Source organism: Prionailurus bengalensis, chromosome C2 (genome assembly GCF_016509475.1).
Source record: "Prionailurus bengalensis isolate Pbe53 chromosome C2, Fcat_Pben_1.1_paternal_pri, whole genome shotgun sequence".
Taxonomy (NCBI): domain Eukaryota; kingdom Metazoa; phylum Chordata; class Mammalia; order Carnivora; family Felidae; genus Prionailurus; species Prionailurus bengalensis.
In genome coordinates, this window is record NC_057350.1 from 82,892,398 (window position 1) to 82,912,847 (window position 20,450).

Sequence of the window (20,450 nt, forward strand, 5' to 3'; positions counted from 1 at the left end):
ACTAGCAAACTGAATTCAACAGTACATTATAAGGACCATATACCACGATTAAGTGGGATATATCCCTGGGCTGCAAAGATGTTTTAACATATACAAATTAGTAAAGGTGATATGTCACATTAACAGAATTAAGGGGAAAAAAACTCTGATCATCTCAATCGATGCAGAAAAATTCTTTGCCTTCTCATGATAAAAACACTCAATAAACTAGGATTAGAAGGAAACTACCTTCTTCTTACATAATACCTACCTTCTTACATAATAAAGGCCATGTATTAAAAAACCTCCACAACTAACATCACACTCAATGATGAAACATTAAAAGCTTTTCCTCTAAAATTAGCAACAATGCCTGCTTTCACCACTTCTACTGAATATAGTATTGGAAATTCTTGCCAGAGCAACTGGGCAAGAAAAAGAAATAAAGGCCATTCACATTGGAAAGGGGAAAAGTAAAACTATTTCTATTTGCCGATGACATATTGTATGTATAAAACTACAGAATCCACAAAAATATCAGTTAGAATAAACAAATAAAGGACACAAATCAGCATATAAAAATCAGTGTGTTTTTGATGAACAATCTGAAAATGAAATTAAGAAAACAATTTCACTTACCACAGCATCAAAAAGAATAAAACACTTAGGAATAAACTTAGCCCAGGAGGCAAAAGACTGGTACACTGAAAACTTTTTATAAACTGTTGCTGAAAAAAATTAAAGGAGACAAAGATAAAAAGAAAACATCCTGTATCCATGGACTGGAAGACTGAATTGTTAAGATGTCCATACTACCGAAAGCAATCTATAAATTCAAGGCACTTCTTATCAAAATCTCAGTGACATTATTGTAGCAGGAATCTTGCACAGAGAGTCATGACACTGAAGCTTTTCTCCCCAGGAAGCAATTTTATTCGTGCCGTCACTGCTCAGTTTGGTTCCTACAGAAGAACTGAGCCCCAAGCACCACGTGGTGTAGTTTTTGTACACATTTTTTACTTCTTTGTCTCCCACATATGGTAACAGACAAATACGCAGTCTGATTAAGTGGTCTCATGTTACAAGGTCATGAGGGATGTTGTCATGTATGCTTATAGCCAGGTTGCCTTGAGGTTTTTTTTTTTTTTTTTTCTTAGTGAGGGGACCCTACCACATTATAACAGAAATAGAAAAATCCATCCTAAAATTCACATGGAACCTCATGGGACTCTAAATAGCCAAAACAATCTTGAAAAAAACCCAAAGTTGGAGGTCTCATATTTCCTAGTTTCTAAATTTCTATAAAACTATAGAAATCAGAACTGTGCTACTGGGCTAAAGACATACAGACCAATGGAATAATGAGACCAGAAATAAATCTTCACAGATAAGGTCAAATGGTTTTTGACAAGGGTGCCAAGACCCACTCAAAAGAGGAAAACAACAGTCTTTTCAATAAATGGTACTGAATATGCAAGAGATATCCATATGCAAGAGAATCAAGTTAGACTTTTACCTTACACCACATATAAAAACTAACTCAAAGTGGATCAGAAAGACCTAAATACAAAAGCTAAAACTATAAAACTCTTATAAGAAAACACAGGGAAAATTTCATAACACTGGATTTAGCAATGATTTCTTAAAAATGACACCAAAAGTACAAACAGCAATTAATAAAAAAGTAGACAACTGAACTACATCAAAATTAAAAATTTTGCATACCAAAGGACACTTATAGAGTAAAAAGGCAAGTCACTGAATGGAAGAAAATATTGGCAAATGCCACATGACAAATATCCAGAATAAGGGATTAATATCTTGAATATACAGAGAATGCTTAAAATTCAATAACAAACCAAAATACCAGATCAAAAATGAGCAAAGCACTTGGACATTTCTCTAAAGACATACAGATAGCCAATAAGCACACGAAAAGATGCACAACATCATTAGTCATTCACAAAACGCAAATTAAAAATACAATGAGATATCATCACACACATACCAGAGCAGCTGAAACTAAAAAAACTGACTACACCAAGGATGTGGAAGAACTGGAACCCTCATGTAATGCTGGTAGGAGAGTAAAATGGTACAACCACTTTGGAAAGCAGTTTGGTAGCTTAAGATGATAAACACACATTTGCCATATGGGTCAGTCATTCCATTCCAAACGTATTTACCCAAGAGAAATGAAAGTATATGTCCACACAAAGACTTGTACACAAGTTTTCAAAACAGCTTCATCTGTAACAGCCAGAAACTGGACAAATGCAAATATCAACAGGTGAGATCATCAATAAGTAATGGTATATCCTTAGAACAAATCACTACTCAGCAGTAAGAAGAAATGAACTCTTATAAAAATATGGATGAATCTTAATTATGCTAATTGAAAAAAGGCCAAAAAAGTATACTTCCTTGATGGTTCCACTGATCTAAAATTCTAGAAAATGCAAAATAATCTACTGTAACAAAGCCAGTCGGTGCCTTCTGGGGAAGAGAATGGAAGAACTGAGTAAGTTTTTAGTAGTGAGAGGGTCACTCTCACTTTAGTAGTGAGAGTCGTAACAGGTCTGCAAAATGACCTTGATTGTAGTGATGGATTCAAGGATATATACATGCCGTATTTGTACAATCTGTATGCGTGTATTTTATGTTAATTATACTTTAATAAAGCATTTAAAGAAATTTATAGGATAAAACTAAAACAGTGCTTAGAGGAAGAGATTTGTAGCTTTTTATACTATCCTGGAGAATAAGAAAGGTTTAAAACGAAGGACCTATGCAAGCGAGAAAAAGAAAATCAAAGTAAAACCAAACTAAGTTGAGGGAAGGAAATAAGGAACAGAAATCAATGCAATTGAAATAAAACAAAATAACAGAGAAAATTAACAAAGCCAAAAGTTGGTTCTTTGAACATATCAACAAGACTGATAAATTCTTAGATTGATCAAGAGAATATAAATCAACAATATCAGTAATGAAAGATATACTACTACATACTACAATACTTACACACATTTAGAAGAGGCTATTATGAAAAATTTTATGCCAATAAATTTGACAAATTAGAACATTTTCCTTGAAAAGCAACTCAATAAAATGGACTCAAGATGAAACAGGAAATATGAATAACCCTATATTTATTAAAGAATTAAATATTATCTAATCTTCTCATAAGGAAAACTCCCAAGTCCACATGCTTTTAGCAGTGAATTCTAGCAAATATGAAGTACACAGAGACTAATCTGTACTAATATAAAATTAGAACATCAACTCGTTAGTTTACAAGGAAAAATATAATCCTTATTGCAAGTAGTTCAACAGACAGTAGATACGATCTGTCTAGGATGATGCCACAGAGGTAGAAGTATTAGACAAGCAACTGGATTCAAGTTCTCCAGCCCTTTCAATTCTGATGGTCTACTTCTAAGAGTATACATGCTAAAGATACTTCTTATCACTGTGCCATCAGGCTATTCAAATAGGACCATACTGCAGCCTTTTTTCTTTTCTTTTCTTTTCTTTTCTTTTGTCTTTCTTTCTTCTTTCTTTTTTTCTTTCTTTCTTTTCTTCTTTCTTTCTTTCTTTTCTTTCTTTCTTTCTTTTTTGCCTTTCCCCTTTGACTTTCAGAATAAGTTTAGAAAACATAACCTCAGCTCAGGGGTCAAAACTGCTGGCTGTTCAGACTTTCCTTTCAGTCTGGTCGTTCAGCAGGTCTGCAAAAATTAGACTTGACAGTCTTTGCTTTAACATACCATGACATTAATACTCTGGAATTCACTACAGATGTATGATATAGCTTGCTAAACGTTATCCAATTTTAACTACGGGTATGCTCTTTTTGAAAAGAGAGAAAATAGATTTTCAAAGCAAAGTAGGTATTTAAGCTTAAAAAAATGACCTCATGAAAGAATCTGCAGATTTTTAAAAACAAGCCAAGAACTAGATGTGATGCTGGACAATTTATCTGTGAAAGCTGTTCTCTGGAGATTAAGTTAGAGAGTGTTTGAAGTGGCAACAGAAATGGTTCAGCATTGCTCATGAAAGGTCTTATTTTTCATTTAACAGGATTCCTTCTGGAAATGCCTCAGGCAATGCAGCTTCAAAGAGACACTTTAAATCCAGGTGTGCAGACACCAGATCTGGGGATATGGACGATGTATTAAGCTATGGCCTTAGTAATGCTGAACTGTGGGGGACCTGGGTGGCTTACTCAGTTGGGCATCCAACTTTGGCTCAGGTCATGATCTCACAGCTCGTGAGTTTGAGCCCCGCGTCAGGCTCTAGGCTGACAGCTCAGAGCCCGGAGACTGCTTGGGATTCTGTGTCTCCCTCTCTCTGCCTCTCCCCTGCTAGCGCGCTCGCTCGCTCGCTCTCTCTCTCTCTCTCTCTCTCTCTCTCTCTCTCTCTCTCAAAAATAAACATTTAAAAAATTTTTTTAAATGCTGAACTTTTTTGATTTTTGTTAAAATGATTTCTGACTTAGACAAGCAATCTGATCTGAAGTTTAATAGCAATATGAATACCTTCTTTATCACTTTGTTAAACAAGCCTTGGTTTTTCTGATTACTAAAGGAATACATGGTTCACTAATAGAAGTTTAGAAAATAATAAAGAGCAAAACAAAGGTAGTAAAAATCACAATCTAACCACACAGCAGCAACCACTATTAACATTTGGAATCACGCTGTTTTGTGATCTTTTCATGTTACATGTTGAAAGTGTCTATTTCACCATATCAGTATTCTTCTATGATTTTTCTATGAAGCAGTCCATTCACTGTATAGATATGCTGTGACTAACTTCACCGACTATTTGGAGGTTACTAGGACATGTGTTTTCAAAATTTTTTAATTAAGAAAATGTTGTCATAAACATCTTGACACATACTCTTGATGTGTTATTTCTATTGCATATACATTTACTAAGTCCCTGCTTCAAAGGGCATAGATGTTTAAAAACACATACTGCCGGTTTTTCTCCTGACAAGGAAGATGGATCCACAAACCTGCTTCCTAGGATTCTGAAATCCAAAGACTCTGAAACAAAAAAGATTTTTTTTTTAAACTTTTGGCACTGACAGCAAAATCCAACTGGAAGTGAAGTAAGTCTATTTATAGTCTTTATTTTTCCCACATAAGTGTTTGATTATGGGATGCTGTCCTAGACTCTACTGGGAATGTTACATAATATACAATATATATACTGTATTACTTTTCTTTTAGCACTTCAAGGATGGCATTTTATTGTTTCTTTGTTTCTTGAGAAGTCAGCCATCAGAAACTTCTGCTTGCTCTCTAAACATTTTTCCCCATTTTGTTCAGAGCTAGGGCTGTTTGGCAGAAAGGCTGTTCAATATAGGTAACCCTTACCATTACTACAATTGGACCTTGTATTACATTTCTTTAAATACTCTTCCTGTATGATTCCTGCCTCTACTTCCTCCAGGACTTTAATTACAGGTGTTGTCTTTTGGTACCTGAAGTTGTTCCACAGTTCACTGCTGCTTTATTCATTTTTTTCTCTTTGATTTGGGATATTTTCTGTTGCTATGTATTCAAGTTCACTAATCATTTCTTCTGCTATGTCCATTATGCTGTTAATCCCATTCAGTGTGCTCTGCAGCTCAGACACTGTAGTTTTAATCTCTAGATGTTCTATTGCCTCTTTATAATTTCCATAACTCTATTGAACAGGTCTAGTCTCTCCTCTAGCTTCCTGAACATATGGAATACAATTATAATAACTGTTTTAATGTTCTTATTTACCAATTCTATCATTTGTGCCATTTCTGGGTCTGTTTCAATGGACTGCCTTTTTTTTTTTTTAATTTTAGAGAGAGCTCACTCACATGAGGAGGGGGAGAAGGGCAGGTGGAGAGACAGATCATCTTAAGCACGCACCACACTCAGCATGGAGCCCGATGCAGGACTTGATCCCATGACGCTGGGATCATGACCTGAGCAAAAATCAAGAGTAGGACACTCAACCAACTAAGCCATCCACGTGCCCTAAGGATTGCTTTTTTCCCCCCCAATATATGAAATTTATTGTCAAATTGGTTTCCATACAACACCCAGTGCTCATCCCAAAAGGTGCCCTCCTCAGTACCCATCACCCACCCTCCCCTCCCTCCCACTCCCCATCAACCCTCAGTTTGTTCTCAGTTTTTAAGAGTCTCTTATGCTTTGGCTCTCTCCCACTCTAACCTCTTTTTTTTTTTTCCTTCCCCTCCCCCATGGGTTTCTGTTAAGTGTCTCAGGATCCACATAAGAGTGAAAACATGTGGTATCTGTCTTTCTCTGTATGGCTTATTTCACTTAGCATCACACTCTCCAGTTCCATCCACTTTGCTACAAAGGGCCATATTTCATTCTTTCTCATTGCCACGTAGTACTCCATTGCGTATATAAACCACAATTTCTTTATCCATTCATCAGTTGATGGACATTTAGGCTCTTTCCACAATTTGGCTATTGTTGAGAGTGCTGCTATAAACATTGGGGTACAAGTGCCCCTATGCATCAGTGCTCCTGTATCCCTTGGGTAAATTCCTAGCAGTGCTATTGCTGGGTCATAGGGTAGGTCTATTTTTAATTTTCTGAGGAACCTCCACACTGTTTTCCAGAGTGGCTGTGCCAATTTGCATTTCCACCAATGGTGCAAGAGGGTTCCCGTTTCTCCACATCCTCTCCAGCATCTATAGTCTCCTGATTTGTTCATTTTGGCCACTCTGACTGGCGTGAGGTGGTATCTCAGTGTGGTATTGATTTGTATTTCCCTGATGAGGAGCAACGCTGAGCATCTTTTCATGTGCCTGTTGGCCATCCGGATGTCTTCTTTAGAGAAGTGTCTATTCATGTTTTCTGCCCATTTCTTCACTGGGTTGTTTTTCGGGTGTGGAGTTTGGTGAGCTCTTTATAGATTTTGGATACTAGCCCTTTGTCCGATATGTCATTTGCAAATATCTTTTCCCATTCTGTTGGTTGCCTTTTAGTTTTGTTGGTTGTTTCCTTTGCTGTGCAGAAGATTTTTATCTTCATAAGGTCCCAGTAGTTCATTTTTGCTTTTAATTCCCTTGCCTTTGGGGATGTGTCAAGTAAGAAATTGCTACGACTGAGGTCGGAGAGGTCTCTTCCTGCTTTCTCCTCTAGGGTTTTGATGGTTTCCTGTCTCACATTCAGGTCCTTTATCCATTTTGAGTTTATTTTTGTGCATGGTGTGAGAAAGTGGTCTAGTTTCAACCTTCTGCATGTTGCTGTCCAGTTTTCCCAGCACCATTTGTTAAAGAGACTGTCTTTTTTCCATTGGATGTTCTTTCCTGCTTTGTCAAAGATTAGTTGGCCATATGTTTGTGGGTCTGGTTCTGGGGTTTCTATTCTATTCCATTGGTCTATGTGTCTGTTTTTGTGCCAATACCATGCTGTCTTGATGATTACAGCTTTGTAGTAGAGGCTAAAGTCTGGGATTGTGATGCCTCCTGCTTTGGTCTTCTTCTTCAAAATCACTTTGGCTATTCGGGGCCTTTTGTGGTTCCATATGAATTTTAGGATTGCTTGTTCTAGCTTCGAGAAGAATGCTGGTGCAATTTTGATTGGGATTGCATTGAATGTGTAGACAGCTTTGGGTAGTATTGACATTAAGGATTGCTTTTTTTAAAGAAAAAATTTTTAGAGCAGTTTCGGGTTTGCATCAAAATTGAGAGGAAGGTACAGAATAGCGCATACATCCCATGCTCCCACACCTGCACAGCCTTCCCCCTTATCAACATCCTCCACCACAGCAGTACATCTGTTACAACTGATGACACATTACACTGACACATCATTATCACCCAGAGTGATATAAACCCAGTTTATATTAGGGTTCACATTTGGTGTTGTTGCCTTCTATGGGTTTAGACAAACGTGTAATGACATATGTCCACTACTGTAATATTACACAGAGTATCTTCACTGCCCTAAAGTCTTCTGTGTTCCATTTATTCATCCCCCCTCCCCACTGGCCCGTGGCAGCCACTGATATTTTTACTGCCTCCACAGCTTTGCCTTCTTCAGAATGTCATACAGTTGATTTTTTCCCTCCTCTTTATGACTTGCATTTTTCCTGCTTTCTTGCATACGTGGTAACTTTTGATCAAATGTCAGACATTGTGAATTTTACCTTGTTAGGTAAAATATTTTTGTAATCTCTACCATACTCTTGAATTTTGTTCTGGGATGTGGTTAAAATACTTGGAAATAATTTGGGGCACCTGTCTAGCCCAGCCAGAAGAGGATGTGACTTCACCTCGGGGTCGTGAGTTCAAGTCCCATGGTGGGTATACAGATTACTAAAAAAAAAAACAAACCTAAAAAAAAAAATAAATACTTGAAAATAATTTGATCTTTTTTAGGTTTTAAGTTTTGTGAGGTGGGATCAAAGCAGCCGTTAGTCTAGGGTTAACTTTTCCCCCAATATGATGGTCAACACATGACTTAGTACTCAGTGCTGCCCTGTGAAGGATGCAGTGTTCCAGGCTGGCATTATTCCTGGCTGTATGTCAATCTGGGGGTACTGCTACCTCCAATCCTTTTGTGTGGTTCTTCTTCAGGCCTTGAGTGTTCTGCTTCTTCATACATGAGTGGACAATATTCAACTTAATACTGAAGGTTGTCTTATGCAGGTCTCTGGGGCTTCTTCCCTGTGCAGCTCTTTCCTGTTCATACTCTGTTCGGCAACCTCAAGCCACCTCGCCTTCTCTGGACTCCAGCTCTGCCTCCTCAACTTGGAGAGACCGGTGAGCTCTGCCTCGGTTTCCTCTTCCCTGTGCCATGGCTAACCTTTCTGCTAGCAGTATACTAAGGATGATCCTAGGGCTTACGTTATTTATTTCTCATCTCTCAGGGGCCACACTTCTTCACTGCTCAATGTCCAATGTCTTGAGAACCACTGTTTCTAGATGTTGTCTATTTCTGCCCAAGAACTCCAAATGCATCCTGTCAGAAATTGAAGTCCCTATATTACTTTTTAAATAAAAAAACTTCTCAATTCTGAAACCTATCTTGTCAAAGGGATCTGGATAAGGGATTGTGCACTTGTACAAACATACCTTCCCACTACTAATGATTAAAAAGTGTCTGCCTCTTCACATCCTTAACAATATAAATACGTATCTATTTTGAAATGTGTGCCAGTTTATTGTGTATTTTTAAAAATTAGCCAGTTTAATAACTTAAAAAAACGGCATCATATTGTTGTTTTAATTTGTATTTCTTTGATCACTGGTAATGAAGTTGAACATTTTTTCACATTTCATTGAACACTATTATTTTTAAATGTCACTTGCCCACATTCCCATCAAAGCTTTAGTTCTACATAAATACTGGAAACACTTTTTGGGTACTATTGTTATCCTCTGGTCTTTTGGACATAAGCCTTTTCTGGATCAAAGTGAAGTGTGCAAACTTTCAGGGCTTTAAGCATCTGTTAAACCACTCTGGCAGTGGTGACAAGGGAGGTGCTCACAGAGACGTGACTGTCTATCCATTTTCCACAATCACCGTCAATACATTACATGTGTCCTCTGTTTCAAACCCTTCAATGTTTCCTACTACTTTAAGAATAAAAAGTAAACTCTTCACCAGATCTTCGAGGCTATTCAGGACATGGCCCTGCCTACCTCTTCAACCTCATTCCTTGCCACACTCCTCTTTAGTTTCTATGTTTCACCCACTGATCTTTTCTCAGTTCCTTGAACAAGTCAACCCTCTCCTCAGTTCCTCTGTGCTTGCTCTTCTCTTGCTTGGAATATTCTTCACATGGATGGTACTTTCCTGTCCTTCAGATCTTAGCTTAAATATCACCTCTGCAGATGGATATTCCTGGACCACCCTCCAGAGTAGGTTTCCCTCATGCTATTCTTCCCATAACATTCTATTCTTTCCCGATAGCACTTACAACCTATCACAATTTGGAGTTACACATGCAATTACAGTTTGCTTACAATTTAATTATCGTCTAGCTCTCTTCCTGTATGGTAAGCTACGTAATGGTAGGAAATACGTTTTCAGGTTTTTTTATTGTTGTTGTTGTTCAGTAATGTATACTCAGTCCCGAAAATATAGCATTTGGCCCAAAGTAGGCATATGTTAAATACTGGCTGAAATAATGAATCACTTAATACTAGGGTATAATAACAAGATTACTGGAAAATGGGCAAAAGTCTCCTCAAAGAGATTCATTTAAATTAGAATCATTTATCACCTCTCTGCACATCTAAGATACATTAACCCTCATTTAACTTGTAAATTTAAGTTACAGGATATTCTTTTGAGAAATGCTGCTATCACCAGATACTGAAATTTCGTTGTTTAGCATTTAATTGGAATCTAATGTTTATAATGGGGAATTGACACTCTTTAAAAACGACAGATGAACACAGGGCATTAATACCAGTGTTCTGATTTCATTAAGCAGCTGGTAAAACAAATCTTCAATTTATAGTGGGAATCCAAATTAAATAAGAATTGGACAATGGTTAATAGAAAATTATGACCAGTGAGCCCAAATAAATGTCATGTACTGAGTAATTTCTTTGAAGTTGTAAATACTCTCCTCTGACATCATTTATAAATTTACCCCAAAAGACAAAACATTTTCTTAGACAACTCTAAAAATCAAAATATAAAACCAACCCCAAGTACCAAGAAAAGTATCAGCTTATTTCATTTAATTCTTTTCTGTTCTGATGATTAAAGAATAAATAGGCAGTTATAGGTTTATTTCGAGTCTTCTTCTCATGTATGTACCTCTTATAAAAAAAAATAAACAAAAAAACCCACCTCTGATATTTGACTAATGTACCTGCCTCTCTATCAGTAAGAGATGATTTATCCAACTCTGAAAAGTTATCAAGCAATACATTATAAAACTTTCTGATAAGTCTTTAAATGTTGCTGGCACGTAAAATGTGTTAGCTTACTACCAGCTCTCAAGAATTCTAAGCATACAATCTAGTAAATCTTCAATTATGTTTCTTTGAATTTGCAGCATGTTGTCTGTTGATCAACAATTATTTTAAAAATGAATACCAAGTTAATTTCTTCTATTGCTCATCAGTGCCAATGAAGATGGTTTTCTGCTACTATAAATTTGATAAAGGAATAGGAAAAGAAAATTTAATAACCTAAGAAAACTATTATATTATATAGCAATACCATTTGTTGAGAAAATATACTAGAATGATAAGTACTTCAGTTGAAATTAATTCTCCAATGTATGTCATCTGTGGGTAATACACACAGAAAACAAAACGGCGAATCAGAGAGACTTACAAGGTTTATTTGCGGACCTCAACACTTCAGACTAAGCTTTGTAAACCTGAGGCAATGATGGAGATAAGGAAGAAAAGACGGAGTCATTTTTCTGGCTTGTAAAGAGTAAAAGTAGTTATTCCATAGGAGAGCAGGCTTCCTGGGGGAATAACTCCCCTCATGTCTGTGCCGACCCGTTTGGAGGCAACCAATCTGTCAGAGTTATTGCTTATATATACTGACCAGTTGTGCAAAAAAGACATGAGGTAAGGAGCAGAAGAAGACAGGCCTTCTCCACCAAAAATACAGTTCTCAGGGTAACTGTTCCATCTTGTTGAGCCAGAGTTAGAAAATGACCATGGAAAAAATTACCCTAGGTCTTGGAAAAGAATGAAACAAAAAGGGATTTGACTGAAGGATCATAGAGGCAGCGAGAAGGTTCAGTATCTCCTGGGAGTAGAGAGCAACATGTGGAAACTGACTGGCAATCTCAACCTGATTCTGGAGTCACTGGGCCCTCACCTCTGTGATCCTCCCTGCACTGGCTAGGAACTTAATGACCAGGGTTGACATTTTTCAAAGGAAATCGAGAGCACAAAGTGCATGAAGTACAACTTTCATAAAATACAATTTAATAAAAACCATCATAGACAGAATTAGTATTTTCATTTAAAATTTTCTTATAATTAAAAATGGAATGGCTCACACGTGGTAAGAAATCTTAATTAGCACAGCCAATATGGTATGGATGTATTTTAAAAATCAGCTTTACCAGGTTTCAATCAAGTCAGAATGCTAAAAATAGGAACAGGCTGGAGGTAGGAAAATTGGGGGTGATAATGGTCCTATAAAACCTTGAGTTCAAATATTGGCCTCCCTTCTCTGAGCTACATCCAGTTCCTATAAAATAGGGAATATATCACTCTCATAAAATTGTGGAAACTAGCATAAACACATCTTCAGCATATATTTGATAAATTTAATTTTCTCATTCCTTCTTGTGTTACCAATCCACTAGATCTTTTTACAGTATCCTAGTAACACAGACAGCTAGAAGAAAATTTAAGAAATCCCAAATAGGTCTTACTCTAGAACTACTGCTTCATATGATTTGAGAATCATTGCTTCATTATTAGCAAGTATCAAAGATTTAAAAAAAATTTTTTTTAAGTTTATTTATTTTCAGAGAGACAGACAACGGGAGTGGGGGAGGAGCAGAGAGAGAGACAGAATCCCAAGTAGGCCCTGCACCATCAGCAGAGCCTGATATGGGGCTCAAACTCACAAAACCATGAGATCATGACCTGAGCCAAAACCAAGAGTCAGATGCTTAACTAACTGAGCCACCCAGGAGCCCCAACGAAAGATTTTCAAGAGGATCTGACGAGTAATCTTACTGGAGTTTCCTGAACAATGAAAAAACTGAGTCATCTCTCTTCCCTTCCAGAATGGGATTGCCTCATACAGCCTCAGAAGTAAAGCTGCCTTTGACATGTAGGTACAACTTCAAGATAATTTACCTTTTCTAGATGTTCTGAGAGAAGGCAGGAGGAAAGTCAATGAAATAGATTACTATCTTTCTTCACTGTATGAGGTGTGGGGACGCTGGTACAAGGCAACCAATGTACTATAAATGGCTTCAGGATTCGACACCTATTTAGGAAAAATTTCTCAGCAAAACATGGAATAAAAAATAACTTCCTAAAACATGATATAAAGGTTACACACTAAATGTCTGTGGTTAACATTAAACTTAATGATCAAAAATTGAACACTTTCCCCCTAAGATCAGTAACAAGGCAAACAGGTCTATTCTTATCATTCCTATTCAACATTGTACTGGAGGCCAATGTAATAAGGAAAGGAAAAGAAATAAAAGGCATAAGATTGGAAACAAAGAAATAAAAGTCTTCATTTGCATATGATCTGATTATCTATGTAGGAAATACCAAAGAACCTATAAGAAAAATATTAGTACTAACAAGTAAGCTTTGTAAGGTCACTGGTCACTGGACACAAGATCAATATATGAAAAGAAGTTGTATTTCTGTATCCTAGCAATGAACAATTAGAAAATTGAAATATAAAACTGTAAAATATGTATCAAAAGAAACTACATACTTATAAATAAATCTTAGAAACAAAACATGCAAGATTTACATGCCAAAAACTATAAAGCATTGGTGAAATAAGTCAAAGAAGATTGAAATAAATTGATAGATATACCATGTTAATGGATTGGAAGACTCAATATTGTTAAGCTATCAACTCTCCCCAAATTGATCGATCAACAGATCCAACACAATCCCAATAAAATTCCAGCATGACTTTTTTTGTAGAAATTGACAAGCTGATTTTAAAATTTATATGGAAAAGCAAAGGGATTAGAACAGCCAAATGTTAGTAAGAACAACAAACTTGGAGGACTCATAATACCTGATAGATTTACTATAAAACCACCATATTGGAGAAAGGATAAATAGGTCAATGGAAGAAGAGAAAGTCAAAAAACAGACCTGCACATACATAGTCAATTGATTTTTGACTAAGATACCAAGGCAATTCAATGCAAAAGAATGAACTTCAATCCTATCTTGTACCCTAGTAAAAATTAACTCAAAGTGCATCAGTGGTTGCCAGGGATAGAGAGTAGGGGGAAAGACTGGCTACAAAGAGATATGGGGGACTTTTGAGAGTCGGTTATAACACTGCTCTATATCTTGATTGTAAATGTGGCTGTCAACACTCTCAACAATAGCCAAATTGTGGAAAAAGCCTAAATGTCCATCAACTGATGAATGGATAAAGAAATTTATGTCTGTTCCTGAGTTGGATCCTCTTCTAAACAGGCAAATATAAAGTTCCAGGAGTTGCTCCTGGTGCATTGTCAAACTGCAGGGGGATTGATCACGGGAACCTCTGACTCTGCCAAGTCAGACAGAAGGGTAGGTAACTGGACATTCCATTTACAACTGATGTTTGAAGTAAGGGTAGGCTCAGGTGAATGAGCCCTTGAACCTGTGGAATCTGACGCTAACTCCTGATAGTCAGTGTCAGAATTGAATTACTGGACACCCAGCTGGTGTGCAGAGTACTGACAGAATTAGTGTCAGACCTGGTGTTGGAAAAGATACCACGCATTTGGCGCCAGAAAGAACTTGAGAATACTTATTCAAAGTCTGTTTGTAACTTCATTGGTTGTGTACTCCCTGAGACAAATTCGTGTCTACTACTATACCCCCAGCATTTAGCACAGTGCCTGGCACGCTGTTTTGTACATACTTGACGAATATAAATGAACGTCTACCACCAGAGTATAAAAATTCTGAACTGTTATCTGGGAGAAACTAGGTCAAAGTTTTTTTCTGGGTCTACCTCTGATGCAGCACTGAAAGCTGACAGAACAAGGACAGAAGATCAACAGGTTCCACTTTTCACTAAGTGATGTTAAGGCCAACTACAAGGTGGGGGCACAGAGGAAGGAGCAAGAAATGGCAACCGTGACACCTCTTCTCACTCCGAAGAGGAAATAAATTGAGAATAGAATAATGATCAAATGCTGGTCCTAGCAGCAGCTCCTCCTCCACACTGGGCCCCGCGTGTTGTCAAGTTCTGTTCTCCCAAAAGTTATTAAGCAGCAGAGTTCAAATGCACCACTGCCTGCTTAAGAAGGAAAAAAGAAAGGCTGTCAAATGAACAAAAGTTGTATCTAGTCCATGAGTCGAACTCCAAAGGCAATGACAAATTCTCAAATGAACACTACTGCATCAAGTTCTTTGAAGAAAGTTACCCAGCTGAGAGAGCCACGCACAGAGCACATGTGCACTTAGCTTGTCCACTGGTCCCACTGAAGAGGGACAGCTCTGCTCTCGAGCACACAGGTAGCCATCAGTACTTGCTGACCTCTCACTTTGTCAAAGGCTTAAGGAGGCTCTTGTATGTACATCCCCCCCCCCGCCCCCCACCTTCAAGTAGATCTTAAACTTTTTCAGAGAAGAAAATGTCTTCTGCCTTTAAAATGTCTTAAATCCCTATTTTCAGCGTAGGGCAAGGAGGAGAAGTTCTTCAAATACTAAATAGAACTGAACAGAAGGTGTCATGCACTAGATACCAACGAGGTAAAGTTGCTGAGGTCTACAAGAAAAACGAGGCCAGGCCCGAAAGACCCTGGTAAGAAAAGACTATCTCCATCCTGCCGTGAAAACAAGTCTTACCTGTGACGGGGCTGTCTTCCCCTTTTTAATTTCAGATGAATTTTCACTTAATTTCCCTACTTTGTTACTTGAGCTGCATTTGTAGCATGTCCATCTTGTCCGCCCCTCAGTTTCTATGGTGCACTCTTTGTTTTGCAGACAGAATGAGTGATACAAATGGCCACAGCTGCAAAATAAAGGCAACCAATTTGCACTTTTCCTTAACATAAAATCTCCAAACATAAGCTATGCTAGAGTGTATTTATAAGTGGCAAAGACTTCCGGTAAGTTGTAATACACTGACTGTTGTATAGTTAAGAAGAAAGGAAATTTACTTGTTGCCGTCCTCTCTTTTTTAAAACCCAGACTCAAGTATTTGCACACCTACGTTGGGAGCAGGAACAGAATCACAATTCTCTTGACTACAAACCACGTGGGAGATGACTTGAACTTCTGTTCATTTCTCAAACTATGAAATGTTTTTAGCAAGTATGAAAAAAATGCAATTGGGGAAAGCCCTAATGATTTAAGTAGCTTGGTAACAACATGAGTGGTCTGCCTCATCAAATCCAAGGCAACAGTTGTGATTTGATTAATACAAAACTGTCAGGGCTGCAGTAATTCTTACACTATTCCTAAGAAGAAACTCCCTGCTGATTGCTAAGTGAGCCTCCCTAAAGTGAGTGTTGAGTATAATTCTCTGTCATCTTTACTGATTGCTCCTCAACTCTCCAGCCTGAAATGTTGGACTACCTCAGAAGTCAATTCTTTTCTATAGTCTTTATAGTCTTTCTCTACTTTTTTTCTTCTAGAGCTACACTTGCTCTTTCAGTGATTACTCCAGGTCCACAGCTTTAAAATGCCACCTATGTGTGGATGGGATTTCTTACAGGCATCTTAACTCTAACATGTGTCAAACCAAATTCTTGATTTCACTCTGCTCTATCCCAACCGCATTGCTCTCATCCAACCCTTCCCACCTCAACAACTCCATCCTTCCAGTTTCTCAGGCCAAAAAGTTTGGCATCATTCTTCACTATTGTCTTTCTTTCACACCTCACATGCAATCTATAAACAAATCTTATCAGCTCTACCTTTAAAATATGTCCAGAATCCTACCACTTCTTACTTCATTACCACCACCTTGGGCCATTTCTCACTTGGATTACTGCAATAACCTAAATGGTTTCCCTGCTTTCACCCTTGAACTTCTGTAGTCCATTCTCAACATAGCAAAGAGAGCCTTAAGACATAGGCCAGACGTCAAACCTATCCTCAAAACCATCCAATGGCTTCTCATCTCAGAGTAAAAGTTTAACCCTTTATAATGACCCAGTTGCTATATAATTTGGCCTCTGTTCTTCTGAAGTCGACTGTTATCATCTTCCCTTTCCTTCACTCTGCTTCGCCAGCACAAGCCTACTCACTCATTACTCTCCAAGTATGTGACCAAGCTCTAGCCTCAAGGTGTCTGCCCTTGCTGATCCTCTGCCTGGGGCACCCCCCTGATACTGCACGGCCACTTCCCTTAGGTCTCTACTCAAATGTCACTAAACTAGTGAGACTTTCCCTAGTTACTCTTTAGAAATTAGTAGCTCCCAACATTCCTTTACACCATATTTTATTTTATTCATGGTAATTATTACATTTTTATTAATTTTTAAATTGTTATTAAGTCACCTTAACAGTGATGGCTTCCAAGACTACTCTGTATAAAATGTCTTCCCCCACCAAACACTCTTTTGTGGGCTTCTTGTGTGATGAGAGCTTCTTCCCCTTCCAACTACCAAATCTGCTAATCTTCCTGTGTCTGTACTAATAGAAGTTATAACACTTATATAGCTCTTGCTATGCCAACACGATTACAAGTGTCTTATGTAATTTATCTCATTTAATATTCACAATAAGCTAAGAAAAAGGTACCATTATTATCCCAATTTACAGATAAGGAAACTAAGATGTAAAGAGATTAAATAACATGTTCAAAGTCTCACAGCTAGCAAGTGGCAGAAACAGGATGGGAACTCAAAAAGCGTGGTTCCAGAGTCCATCTTTTATTGCCTTTACCCCATATAGTCTCCCAAACCCTAAGCAGAATGTAAGGTCTATGAGGGCAGAACTTTGCCCTGTTTTGTTCACTGCTAGAAAGACTGACTAGAGCTGTGTATCCACATGTATACCTGCCTGGTAATACTATACATGTCACACACTGTATGTGTAACATTTCCTTCCCTTGATTACCTAAAGACAATGATTTCATCTGCCATTTCTTGGCGTCTCTTGTACTGCTGCAAACATATAGAGCAGTAATCCTGCTTGGGATTCAGTCCTCTGGTGACTGAGGCTCTCAGGTTACACAATGACCAATGGAGATCTTGGTTTAGAAGGCTAGTAGTTGTTTCCAGCAGAGTCTAGGAAAGACCAAAACAGAAACCAAACACACAAAAATGGTTCTTTAAGTGAAAGAGATGGGAGGAGGTGAATGAGGAGAGACACTTGTTTGGTTTTTTACCACAAACAACTGAAATTAGAATATACTATCTGGGGCACCTGGGTGGCTCAGTCAGTTAAGCGGCCGACTTCAGCTCAGGTCATGATCTCGTGGTCTGTGAGTTCGAGCCCCGCGTCGGGCTCCGTGCTGACAGCTCAGAGCCTGGAGCCTGTTTCGGGTTCTGTGTCTCCCTCTCTCTCTGACCCTCCCCCATTCATGCTCTGTCTCTCTCTGTCTCAAAAATAAATAAATGTTAAAAAAAAAAAAAAAGAATATACTATGAAGGCATCACATTAATAAAAACAAACCCCAAATACTCCCAAATTTAAGTGGTTAACTTTAATGTGCAAGAAATGACAAGGGCATACGTCTAGAGTCTCAAAATATTTATTAAAAGGCTTTCATTAGTTTCTACTGAGAAATGTGTGCTCTGCCATTCTGTGGCTTAACTCAGCACTGATGGCTTTCGAATGACTAGATAAATACAAACCTATTTTTTAATTACGTTTTTCTAATAAGTTCCCTCTGAATGGCTCAAAGTGTTACAACAAACACCAAAAACTCCGATTTTTTTTTTTATAGAAACTGCATCCATGGCAATATTTCAAATAACCTTTCACTGAAAAAGCTAATGGCCGTTCCTCACTTTTCATCTCCCTTGGGCAGAAAGATCACATTTTCCTGATCAGCACTTACAAGTCATTTGAATCTACTTAAGACTGTGACATCTGTCCGTAAGTCACATAAAGACATTTTCATAGCTATCACATTAAGTCATTTTAATACTTTGTGTGCTTATGTTGCTTACGTACTCTATCTAATTCTCAACATTCATATCTATCATTCAGATGTGCAGCTGGGCTCTTTTCTGTCAGTCCCAAAGGGGTAGACATACTGCTCATCCTCCTTGCTATAAGCCTAGTCCTTTAATTTTACCTGTAATGGAGAATTTTTAGGTCTAACATTCTTACCACTGTAATTCTTTCCAATCAACCCTATCTTTTCCTGCTCTTCCTAAGTTTGCAAACGTTTTCTGCCTTGTTCTCAGCTTCCCTTCTGCCCACACGGAGTGCATGCCTGCAGGGGTATCTGTTTCACTGGGCTATGCTTGGCAAAACTGTAGTTCTTCATCACCCTAAGAAAAGCTCTGTCGCCCCAATTTTTCTTTTTTTCTCTCAGATTATTAAAGAAGGTGATACTGTATCTACCATACCTAAATGGTGCTTTTCTTAGGTGGCTTCATGAGTCACTTTGAAGTATACTAAGAAAAAAATCTGTATACCATGGTGGCTCCTACTGAGAATCAACGCTATAGGCAGTTTTGAGTTAAACAAAGACTAATGACCACTTTTGGTTAGTGGCAATCATCTGCTTCAGAACGTTTGAAAGAAAATTCATTTAATTTTATTTTGCAATTTCTATACTCATGCTGACTCTTCCTTTTCATGGTTACATTCTTCCATTCAATTATTTTCCAGAATATTTCTCACACTTTTCACTTAGAAAAAAAGAACTGTTCCATTCCCAATGAATAAAATGAGTCCAAATTTGATACATTTCCACATTCTACAATATCTCTGTGTGTGTATACACATATTAATTAAGGCCAAGAGATTTATAAGCTTTTAAAAAGCATACACTTCAATCTACCAAACTTCCATTAAATAGGAATTTTTAAAGAAAAAGTATGGGTGTAAAGAAAAAAGAAATAGCTTCTTTTTACCTTCGGACAGCCTCAGAAATAGAAAGCTTACTTGTTCATAGTTAAAGGTATCCAACATTCCCAGAATGAGTCCCTGGATTTCTCCAAGTTTTCCTTTTCCGTAAACTGGATCCTAATTAGAAAAAAGTTGCAAACGTGTAATTTTGTTCTTGATATTTTAAAATCACTTTAATATATAAGTTATCAGAAAGAGCCAAACACTCAAGTACTTTTCTACAGTCACAAAATATTTATTCTTTCATGAACCTTCCACTAGAAATGTGTGTCAGTCTCCCTCTGTCCATCATAAATATTTTGAAAAAAAAGATAAAATAAAATATAAGTGATATGAGCCCCTTACCTAATAATCTCTTTGCAAGTGTAATTAAAGTTCGCCCTGGTTTTGTTTCTGCAAGAAGCTTCCTCTCCTTCTTTATATTAAACATCACCCATGCCTCTTTGAGCTCTTATTTATCTGCTACATTAAAACCAACGTCCACCTGAATGCCAGAATCTGTCCAACAACCCCTTCTATGACCCACACCTGGCCCCCTCCTGGCTCCCACCAACTAAATCGTTTCATTTTAGGAGATTAATTTTTGGATCCAAGGAGCAACTTTCAGTTTTTTAAAGCTTTTTTCAATAAAGTCACTACTGATCAACAACACACACTCAGACAACCAATCTCCCCTTCACTGCTTTTCCTATGAGGTATGCCAAGTAACATGTTTAGTAGGTACAATCTGGAAAAAAAACTGAAATGTATAAAAACAATTCAAAAA

The 20,450-nt window shown here is 37.6% G+C and overlaps 1 protein-coding gene across 7 annotated transcripts in view; it reads right to left on the reverse strand.

Moving 5' to 3' along the window:
- The window catches only part of VPS8 (VPS8 subunit of CORVET complex), a 254,914-nt gene that overhangs the window by 39,668 nt on the left and 194,796 nt on the right, over window positions 1-20,450 (reverse strand). For 6 of the 7 annotated variants that reach the window (XR_006299413.1, XR_006299414.1, XM_043594694.1 and 3 more), the window contains 3 exons: window positions 19,721-19,801; window positions 17,717-17,886; window positions 15,497-15,662 (listed from right to left, as the gene is read on the reverse strand). Coding sequence is in view for 5 of the 7 variants with exons in the window: in XM_043594694.1 (XP_043450629.1) it covers window positions 15,497-15,662; window positions 17,717-17,886; window positions 19,721-19,801 (417 nt within the window). In the remaining 2 variants the exon portion in view is untranslated. Of the gene's footprint in view, window positions 1-15,496; window positions 15,663-17,716; window positions 17,887-19,720; window positions 19,802-20,450 lie in introns of those variants that run through there. The other variant, XM_043594698.1, reaches the window with a different exon arrangement.